General features: G+C 34.6%; 1 protein-coding gene across 2 annotated transcripts; it reads right to left on the bottom strand.

The window, feature by feature from the left end:
- Positions 1 to 400: 400 nt before the first annotated feature.
- LOC140987129 (transmembrane E3 ubiquitin-protein ligase FLY2-like) lies at positions 401 to 10666 on the bottom strand. 2 transcript variants are annotated; one of them, XM_073455534.1, is made up of 15 exons: positions 10019 to 10656; positions 8952 to 9024; positions 7850 to 7977; positions 6844 to 6959; positions 6441 to 6501; positions 5301 to 5367; positions 5138 to 5212; positions 3999 to 4156; positions 3805 to 3864; positions 3584 to 3677; positions 2685 to 2852; positions 1614 to 1942; positions 1064 to 1180; positions 832 to 977; positions 401 to 743 (listed from the first exon to the last, which is right to left on the bottom strand). In XM_073455534.1, exons 1-14 carry the CDS (start codon positions 10154 to 10156, stop codon positions 876 to 878), a joined length of 1686 nt encoding a protein of 561 aa, XP_073311635.1. In that variant the 5' UTR covers positions 10157 to 10656; the 3' UTR covers positions 401 to 743; positions 832 to 875. The 2 variants fall into 2 exon arrangements, with proteins under 2 accessions (XP_073311635.1, XP_073311636.1); XM_073455535.1 differs by lacking the exon at positions 2685 to 2852 and having other exon boundaries at positions 10019 to 10666.
- Between the last annotated feature and the right edge of the window lie 670 nt (positions 10667 to 11336).

Here is an 11336-nt window from a genome sequence, read left to right as displayed (position 1 = left end):
ATGTAGAAAAAAAATGAAAAAATATATATAGTTTGACGAGGAAAGATACATGGATAGACGATAGTTGGGAATAGAAAGTGAGTCTTGTTGATAAGTTAAAAGTTGCTAATATTACAGTTTTTATTTAGATTTTGTATATAAATAAAATGAAGTGTATTAATATTAAGTCAACTTATTAAAATAATAAAAATAATTTTTATATAGAATTCATGCATTATTAAATAGTAAATATATAAGTGCGATATAAAATTTGTCTTGATTTTAGGAAAACAAATATAACTAACACAATTTTTTTTTTAAAATCAATCTTCGTATTTATTTAAATTAAAAATATTCCAATCACAATAAATTTCAATTCCTTAAAATATAGGATGAATTTAAGTTTTCTTTATTTAACAATAAAAATAAATCGGAATCATATTAATAAATGACTCGATACAAATACAACATAAAAGAATTTGATTCTTCGACGTTATTGACACAAAGGAGAGGCAGGAAGCTTCTGCGGGTGACCAGAAATGTTGCTTCCATGGTTCTTTGAAGAAATACATGGTACATACATACAGACGTGAATTGGCTTTTTCTTAAGCACGCAAGAACGAAGGCATTGTCTATTTGCCTGTTATGCTTTCATTTCAAAGCCAAATAAATGGTGGTGCAGAAAGATTAGTTAGAGCGAGTTTATACACATGCATCATAGCTATGAATGTCAGCTCGTCTCAATGACTTCTGGTCAGAGATTCCTGAAAGCATGTAAGTAAGAAAAATAGTTCGGAAACGAGAAACAAAAAATCATAACCTCTAACAAAAGAGTACAAAACAAGATCTCACCGTAGCAAGGGCTGTGTCGATCTCTAAAGAAAGTATACAAGCTTCTAGGCAGGAGGAAGAGGACGGCGGCAAGTTGGACACTCCATTTTTATGTCCATCCATCTTTGTAAACAACCCGAGTGAAAGAAATGATCGCATGGAGTCACCTTCGAACATTTTGGAGTCGGTCAAACTAACAAGTTAATGAAGTTGTCATCTCTAGAAAACAAAAGGAAGATTTATGGATATCTACCATGCAATCATTTGTTCGTTGGCTGAAATCAATGGCAGTCATGCAAATTACACAATCAATGGAAGGAATCGAACCCTGATCAAACCTCCGATAGTAGCAATATTTTTCAGGTAAAATCTGCGGTCATAATGTAAGAACACAGTGGATCAGCCGTTATAGTTGACAACTTGCATATTCTTGACTTGGGGATTCAACTTGAACGAGGGAATGCTTTTCTACGGACCACAATAGAGCAATATAACACAAAACTAGTTCACCAATTCGACATAGTGAGAGAGCCAGAAACTATACATACCGAGGATTAATTAAAATTAGAAAGTTTGGGGACCAGGGAGGCGAAATCATGATTTTGCGTTCGTGTGTGCGCGTAATATTGAAAGAAACATTTAATCGTATGTGAAGGGGGATTTTTGGGGTGGGGTTGGCGGGGCTACCATCGCCATCCACCCAATAGAAGTGTTGGAAGTTATGCGAAAACGTAATCAACACTATCATCAGCAAACAGAAACTAAAAAAATGTACAGTTCAAAGGAGTGTAATTGCACCAAACCTGACGAGGAATAAACCATCGAGATCCAAAATAATGTTGCAGAAGAAGAAAAAATGCTTGGAGTCCCATATAAATAGTCAAAAAAATACACCACTCTCTGTCGGGCTCTATTCGCATGAAATTATGGGGACAACCAAATACGTATAATGGAATAGCGATACGAGTTATCGTAATCCCTAAGATGTAATGAGGATGCAATGGTTTCCTTGAATCACGAGATACATTAGTGATTATTTGTGGTATCCAGAAAGAGTGGAGGAGGAGGAGAATAAACCGCAAAAATCTATGGAACTCGTACATGACAAGAATGCCCCCTAAGAGGATTCCATCTGCAATACAATATGAAATAATGCTAAAGTAAGCCGGACATTAAGCAAAATGGAGCAAACCAACAAAAGCAATGTTGACAGATACAGTGCAAGGTCTTCAAACAAAAAACACAAGACCAAATATTTAGCATTCAATAAAATAATTAAATGATGGCTACAAACCTATTCTGCACTATCAATCACTAACAGTGTGGATCTTGGAAGGTGATTCAATTTTGAAATTTCCTATTGACTTTAGTTGTTCATGAAATTTTATAGTGGCCAGGTTATCAATAGAGAGGTGAAATTGTCCCCACAAAGGTGTTATAAGTTGTCAAAGTTCTAAATTAAGGTAAGATTTTCTCTGGCAGATCAAAACCATAAAACTACCACACTATCCATCTGTAGAGGGCTAAATAGCGAGTCTGAATAAATGGATCCATGTCATCGAAAGAGATTTTATTATCTTATTCTACGATCTGATAACAGCAGTTTTCTTTCATCTGGTTTGATAGATAAAAAAAGGATGATAAACATTCAATTATCATGTAAAATATCAACACAAAATAAATGACTTGTCATATTCTTTTTAGTTCTGTACGCCATGTGTTTGATGCATCATCAATACTAGAACCACCACATAACATGTTCAAGATTACATCATCAATACTAAAACCACCACATAACATGTTCAAGTATAGATAACCAATCAAATAATTTAACCCATGATACTGAGCTCTGCAAATTAGAAAAGGAGACATACAAAAACGGCTGTACAGAACTGAAAGCTCACGCCTCATTGTTTCCCAATTCTCTCCATTATTCAGTGGTCTATTCGCCCTCCATATGGCAAGGAGGTATCGCATTTCAAATATTGAGAAGACGACAAACTTGAAAAATGCAGCCGTGGCAAAAGCATTAAAAAGAGATTCTGTAATCAAAGAAGAATCAGCTTTTATATCATGCATATAGAACAACATAATAAACAAAAGAATAATACAGAAGAGTAACAGAGAATGCAATGGCTAAGTACAAAGCTATTAAAAGCAAGAACAAACCAAAACATACATTTAAAAACCTTTCATCTATTCATCAACACAACGAGGATAAGCACTAAAACTCATCTGCAACTAGACAAATCCAAAATCTACACTGCCAGTGTCACATGCTGTCACATTTCTTTGAATGTACAATAATAGAATAGTATCAATCAAAAGTTGACCCATACAAAATAAAGAACTCCAACTACCATCAAATGTTACCCAATTTTCTGATAATAAAATTATACAAGTCCGTTAACTATTTTTCCCCGTCACATTTGAGATAAATGAGACTGAACCAGCTCCAGTAGGATTAGAATCAGGACCTAAGGTTGGAAAGTGTGACTTCTTATACCTAATTACTTTTACTTCGAAGAGGTGCTTCCAAGCTTTTCAACTTCGACATCAATTCACTTAGGTTTTCAGTGCCTTCAAAACAAAGATGTCTCTGTTTGTACAGATTGAGTGAGGTAAATTTAAACTCAAGCATGGTTTTTTCAAAACTGTGTTTTCACGTTTATCTGGAAAAAAAATTTCCTTGGTTTTTTCAAAGAAACTTATATTCATTCACACATCAAATCAAATATTTAAGCATTTAAAAATGGCTCCTATGCCAACATACCTACTAATATGCCTGCTGTAAGATGCATAAGACAAAGATAAGCATCCATTATAGCCTGATGTGCAATCATCGGAAGTGAAACTTTCGCAGCACCCTGGGAAAAGATTGTGAGACAAATGCTTGGAACCACTTCAAGAAACATTCAGCAGAAAAGACATAATTCTGGATTGTGAGCAATCAGTTTCTCGTCAATTTTCACAGATGTTGACAGGGAATCTTACAGATTGAGTGTTACTGTGTTCCATTTGGCGGATTAACAAAAGAACTTCGAGAAATGAGATCTAGTTCATCAGAAGGTTAAGGAATAAATCAAAGAAGGGAGAAAATCAGAAAACATAATGACCATTTTTTACTTTTTCCAGAAGAGAACAGTAATATGTTGTTTAAGAAAAATATGGTAAAACCACAAGGATACAAAGGTGACCATCAACGTATAGTTAATTGCTTTATTGTAATAGACTTCAATATTGACTGAAGTCGCATTCAAGAGCATGGGTGAGAAGCAATCAGCATTGTCATCCACTGAAGGGCTTTCCATTAATCCTCCAAGATGATATCTATGATGATCTCCATCTAGGAAAATAAAATGGCATAAGTCAAAATGATATTTTTTACAGAAAAAAAAAAAACACAATGCCTCCCAAAAAGATAAGTAGGCAGCATCAAATCTAATAATCACTTGACGCCCAAAAATTTCTAATATGCAACAACAGGAAGAAATAATAAGGAAAGCGTATAGGCCCTTGAGTGTATAATATACAGTGAAAAGAAACATATCAATAAGAACATAAGTTGAATACATCGACTCAATTACAAATTAAATTTTGGATCAACCTTTTAAATCATAAAGATGTGAATTGTAAAATCAGATTAAACAAAAAAAAGATCAACATAAATTCTAGAAACTGGTTTACCAGAAATACATTCTTGGGCCCCAATATATTACACTCCTTCCATTTTTCTTTTCAAAAAGCAGCTATTCATCATATGTTTAAATAGAGTGATCAAATGTTAGAGCAGATTGATGACTCGTGAACATGGGGGTAACAAGGTAATATTTTCCATTTCAAATTAGATGCTTTAAATCAAAGTAAATTGCATATGCATTATCATTTTCACGAGGAAATACCAACTTCTGTGTGTGAAGAGGTTTAGGAACAAGCAGACATGCAAAATAGAAAACAGTTCAGGTTTGCAGGATTAATATGAAATTAATTCATTCTCAACTATCAACTAACATGATTTGTTGAATACGAAAAGTATAGAAAATATGTTAAAAGGCAAGACGATACTCAGTTTTCCGAAGGGCCTTCCCATTCACTTAGTCGATATTAAATATATGCTACATAAGCAAATGAATAACACCATTGACCACCATTGACCACAACTTCAAACATTGGCATCTTTTTACTGATTAATGTAATTGCATTCATGAATGCATGAAGAGAGGAAGAAAAAACAAAACAGCATCATAAAGAAATTCTGACAAATACCACTGAGGGTTAATATCTGTAGAGAGAATCAATAATCCACATGCTTTGAAAAGCATATTACCTTGGCTGGAAGAGACACCAGAAACTTGGGCAGCAATTTCAATGTTACAATGTTTCTCCATTTTATAGATGGGAGCTGCAATAGGACCACAACCAGAAATGCTCAAAAGGAGAGAATCAACTTTAACTTATGGATTAGGAAATAAATAATTTTAAAATTTTACAGTGTTTTCTCTTCCAAATTTTTTCTCGAGGAGACTCCTGAAACACCTGGGAGGAGAAGACTCCAAGCTGCACCGGCACAAAAAATGTTGAATACGTTGAAGGATAACATAAAAGAATCTCCAGATAAAATCATTGCGAAGCAGTGGCTTTTCAGAGAACAAAACATTTTCAATGGTAAAATTTGGCACCAGCAAACACACAGACTCATACATTAGAACATTCAGATACTCAGAGCACAAGGACAGGAAACATTTCTTCTGGGAAACTAACAGCAACAGGAAAATATTCAGCCAGTCTCGTCAGTGTTACTGTTGCATATGTTCAGTCGGACTTCATTCCTGTTCTTAACCCAACATCTCAAGACATAACTTTCTACTACAAATCCCAGTTTAACCTATTACAGAGTTTAGATGGATAGCAAACATCAAATTTAGAGATTTATGGTAACATGTACAATTAAAAGAATTGCCCAAACCATTAAAAACAAGGAGTAATCTGGCATTGTTGGATTAAATGAATTCTTAAATAATTTTGAGGAAGAGAGCTTGAAGCTCAAAAGGAAGGAAATCATACTGCAGTATGGTTCTTTATTGTTAAATAAAAAAGAAAAGTATCTCAAAAGATACATTGCCTAATTTATCCAATATTTACTGACTCGGACAGCCTGGAATGAAAATTAAAGACACGGATCTATTGTGATGGTAAATATCTATGGTGTTAACAAAGTTAACTTAGAAGCGATTCCCAAAGAAAAAAGGACGGAAAATTCATGAGATAATAAATACATAATTTCCACGGGCATCTTATTGAACCTATATCAATAATGTAACAGAAAACTCAACTAGCCATCAATTGCTATTTTCAGAAAATATTCTATAAGCCAATCGCTTAGCAAAACTAGTACCATATTAACAAAAACTGCTAAAGTGTCCAGGCCCGGAAGGAACTAAATAAAGAAAAATTTACAAAATGGAAAACAATCTGTGCACGTGGCCGAAGAAGTTATGGCAAAGTTTATGCACAAAAAGAAATATTTATGCATAAAAGCAGCATAAGAAGTTATAACTAAGTTGATTCATAAAATAGATCACTACACAACAAAAAGAAGGGATAAAATCAACAGAGAAAGTTGCAATCACCAAGTGATAAGGATTCGATAGTATGTAATCATCTTCTTGCCCAAACTCACCCTGTTTTCCACTGCAAAGTACCAAAAGATAGCATTAGAATAGACACAAAATAGTTGAAACTAAACAAAAGAGGGACCATTAGTACAACAGAAAGAACAGAATATATGCAATTACTTTTTATGAATGAACCATAATAATGGTCATAAATTAAAAGGTAGAGAAAACAGAAATTTACCAAAACCAACTCGCATAGCACTCCATATCATGTATAAAAAAAATTTACATACTACCTTGAGCATCTTTACGTCATATCATGTGTTTTACAAGTTATAAGACAAGACCAAAAGATTATGAAGTTAATAATCAGATAACAAAATCTTAATTGATTAGAATAAAGCAATATAGAAACTACCTGCTAGCTACCATTCGTAGTTGTCTGAAAGGCCATATATATACACCCTCTACCCTAAGTTGAGCACCTCCAGCATCATGTTCATTGTCAAACACGTCATGGAAAATTATAACCCCCTGGTCCATTCCACCATGAAAGTTATAATTACAATTACAATTAGAAAATATAATGAGAAAAAAGTTCTCTAGAAATTAGAAAAATAGAGACTTGAGAATCAACGTGATTTTTTAAGTTAAAACCTCCCCGATTAGTTATATCCAACTCGATGAAATAACAAAAATATACTGTTTCAAAGTTCTAGTGACAACAGAAAGAATTGAATGACGAAATAGTTTCATCAGGATCACCAGCTGACACAATGCATACATGGCAGACTTATTGAAGTTAATAGTGTTTGTTCACATAGTTAAGAAAAATTGCTTCTCCGGGGAAGCAGGATGGAGATGCAACAACACAAGTGAAGCAGCATATAATAACAGAATATGTTTCTGAAGAAGCAGCAACTTCATCCAATTATCACCAGGCACCTTTCAACAATGTGTCGTAGCATTTTGTGCTCTTGTGTGTATCTTGGTTAGCATTTCGCTGTGAAACTAAAGAGCAGCACCCTGTATCCACATGGGCATTTCAAATTTGCAAGAGAGTGATTGAGTTTTTCGGGTGCAATCATTACACATTCTTGCACTTGGATAACTTAGAACATGGTTTATCATAGGCTTCAGCAAGTCTTATGTGTAGCATGCTGTAAGTATGTGCAGGTGTGTGTGTTTATCCACTTCATACAAGAGATAGGATCCCATAGCATAAAATAATTAATGCAAATCTTCTTTTCCAAGGTTGTCATAAGAATCCGGCGACTAGAAGATTTCCAAATTCAATGAGCAGTCAATTAGTCAGAAATGACTATTTATGCAATTAGAACAACAACAGTAAAACAAGAAGAGAACATATAACTGATCACTTTCCTGTTATATATTGCCATCAAGCTGAAGAACAACCCCCTTACCTGAACATAGTGTACACCATTTAGTTTTGTCGGAGTACTGATCAACTCTAATACTACATTGCCATTTGCTTTCCCAAAATCAGGAAACTTTGAAGAATTATTTGTGGAATCTTGGAACTTCCAATTCCCTACGTATCATGCATATAAAAAAAATTACAGTAAGCATATCAAAAGGAAAGTGGATCCATAAATATTCAAGGAGATGAAGAGTGTTTGCTTCAGCATTTCCAATTACCAAACTCCTGAGTGTCCATTAAGGCAAACCAGATCAAAGAACTGTACCAGAAAGAATTTCTGCCAAATTATCATTAACTAGCACTTTCAAATGCTAACTAGCAAGCCTGATTCTGTAGTGATGACAGGCAAAATATTGCTTAGCCTCAAAATACAATTTACACACGAGAACATGTAATTCCACGTGAGTAGAAATACTTTTATGCAAGATAATTCTCTTTTCGCTATCATCAGCACCTAAATCTTCCAGCTGAGGTAGTTGTGAAGGAAATTGAAGAGCAGTACTGCAAATATGATTGACTGCTTTTATGTTGAGATTGCAACCTGATCTTGAGCACTAATCATCTAAGATGCTTAGAAAATTCAACTAAACAGAGAACTTCATCACTTAGTAGAATTGAAATAATACATATGGCTGCAACCTACAAACAAAAGCACTGAATGCAAGAGAGTGTTTTCTTAAGGTAACTGTTTCACTCGAACTTTTTCTCAGTGAAGTTCAAGTAAACATTTGTACAGAAAGATTCCATGATTCAATTTTTTTTAATAATAATCACACAAGTTTTTCAAGCATATTAGATGTGGATTGTAATAACCATCTGGCAAGGCAATTGATTATAACGTACATCAAGAAAAGAAAGAACTGATTTCTCATCATGACAGGGATCGAGAAGGAACGCGGTAGCAGCACAATCTATTAGGTATGATAAATATATGTTTTATTTAGGGCATCACCAAACATAACTGAATTGAGGGCTCATGGGCATAAAAAATCACCACAAGCAAAACTAAGTGCGAATTATTCAACATAAAATAATCGTAACATGAAAAACCACCGAATCATTGCATAAGCAGGTAAGTAACATACCTCGATAAGTTCCAGTTATGTTCCAAGAAGTGAACGGATCCAATTCACGCTCTTCCTTGCCTACATGAAGCCACTGATGGAAGCAAAAGGCCACAAACATTAGAACACATATTTTTGCTTTTTCTTTTCATTTGGGGGAGGGGGGATGGAAAGGCAGGGGAGGGGTGGGATAAAAGTCCTCTACTACTTGACTAAATGAAATGAACCATTCTTCTTCTACCTGAAACAGGCATCTAAAAACTCGGGCAAAGAGTGAAAGAAGACAAGCACCCACCCACCCACACACACACACAGAGAAAAAACCGTACGTAATAGTTTGAGTTCTGAAATAAGACCTGGAAAGGGGTCAGAGGACATAGCAACTAAGAATACAATACAGTGTCCACAACTAAGCTGGTTCAACAAATCCGATTCTTTTTACACATTCTGGAATTCTTACAAGAGAATGGAAGTAAACTAAATAAATGCAATTTATTATATATTTTTATGGCCCGTTGAATTTGCGAGATGCACGGTGTAAGCCCCAAAGTGTGCTTACTGGACTTTACCGAAGACAACAAGCCTCGTGAAGAATTCTCTCTCATCCCACATTATATGATCAGATTAATTGTTCTCTCCAACAAATTACAAACATGCTTATTTAAATAAGTAATATCCCCAAACACGCATAACGTTCTGCTTATGCATGATCTTCTTCGTTTTTCAATCCATCAAACACTAAAACCCCAATATTCTTTAGAAAACATACATGCAAACTACATTGCCACTTTCAAGTGCCACCAATCAGCATTCAAGCTGTTCGACCATAATATGATTATAAATTTACTCGAATTCATCTCATAACCACACTAGATAAAATCAAATTTCAATGCTAATGCAAAAAAATATCGGATGTTACCAAAGAACCACACTTGATAAAATAAAATATCACTACACATGCAAAACATATCAACAATTTAAATCCTAGATTACAAAAGACACTACAATTCTAATTTACGCATAAAAAAACTAGCAATGTCGACAAGTCTAAAACAGCCAAATTTAACATTCAACAATTTAATACTAACCTCATCTCCCCAGGATCGAGGTCTCTGCCTCAAAGGCCTCAAACTATTTACAGGGCGTATCACCAGCAAAGAAAACCAGCACCAAAAAAGAATTAGAAACAAAGTTCTTGAAAATTTCCAACATATCATCGGACCCATCACAAAGACCAGCTCAACTTCTTCCCCTCAGCTGATTCCGGCAATACCCAGATAAAGAAATGAAGCCCGTTTTACCATGAAATCAAAATACTTTCTTCAGACGAATGACGGGTAGGTTTTTGCTTAAAGTTGAGTCAAACAATGTTTAACAGACAAACTCCAACAATAAAAGAAGTAACACACCGATCAAATTCCCTTGAAAAAGAGAGCTTAACCACCCAAAAGAATTATAGTATCAAAGACCAACGTCTCTTTTTGGCTTCAACAACTGAGCCTCCACTGGTCAATTCTTGAACCAAAAAACACTCATTCCACAATAGTTATCATAAAAAAAGATTATTTCCTTTTCATCTGAAATTGATGGTCCATGCACCTTCTGTACGTGTAAATTTCATTGAGAAATATGAACTATGAAGTTCGGAGCTTCGAAACGGTGGGAGATATTGGTTGGTAGAGTTCGTGCGTCTTTGTTGGGGAAAACGGAAGTCATGCCTACACCCTGCGGAGAATATGATAAAATCGCAGCAATAATCTGACGGACAGTAGTAAGTCGTCCATTTTAGTCAATGTTATCAACGGTATACATTGAGCTGTGATTGATAGAATATCCTACCACATGTGAGGACACATCATCTGGTATGGGAACAAAATAAATGGTATTATTTGGTTTTGTCATTCGAGATGAAATATCTACTCTTTGAAGAAATGAATAGATATATATTCATTTAGTGCAATTGTTAAATGAAATATATTTGATTGGGATAAGTTATTTAGTGCAATTGTTAAAATTACAATAATATATATCCGTCAGTATTCTCTCATGTTTATTGTTATTTATTTCTTTAGTATGCCATATTTTTTAGCTGCTAAAAACAAAATTAGGTATTTGGTCATATGTTTTTTTTTTGTTATATATATTGGAGGGACCGGGGTTGACACACCGTAAGGGTGGCAAAATGCAACACGATCCGTCAACCCGACACGACCCAACACGAAAAAAATCAAGTTCGGGTTGGGGTTTTTCGGGTTGGATGGTTCGGGTTAGTACCAGATTAGACGGGTTTCGAGTTGGTTCGAGTTGGGTCACGGGTTGACCCGAAAACTTTTTTTTTTTTGAAAATATTACCTATATTTTTATATATTGTATGTTTGAACAATATTTATTGTATATTTATATGAT

This window comes from Primulina huaijiensis, chromosome 11, assembly GCF_012295235.1.
Source record: "Primulina huaijiensis isolate GDHJ02 chromosome 11, ASM1229523v2, whole genome shotgun sequence".
In the NCBI taxonomy this organism is placed as follows: Eukaryota; Viridiplantae; Streptophyta; class Magnoliopsida; order Lamiales; family Gesneriaceae; genus Primulina; species Primulina huaijiensis.
Note: the sequence above shows the minus strand (reverse complement) of the source record. Positions and strands in the feature narration are given on the sequence as shown.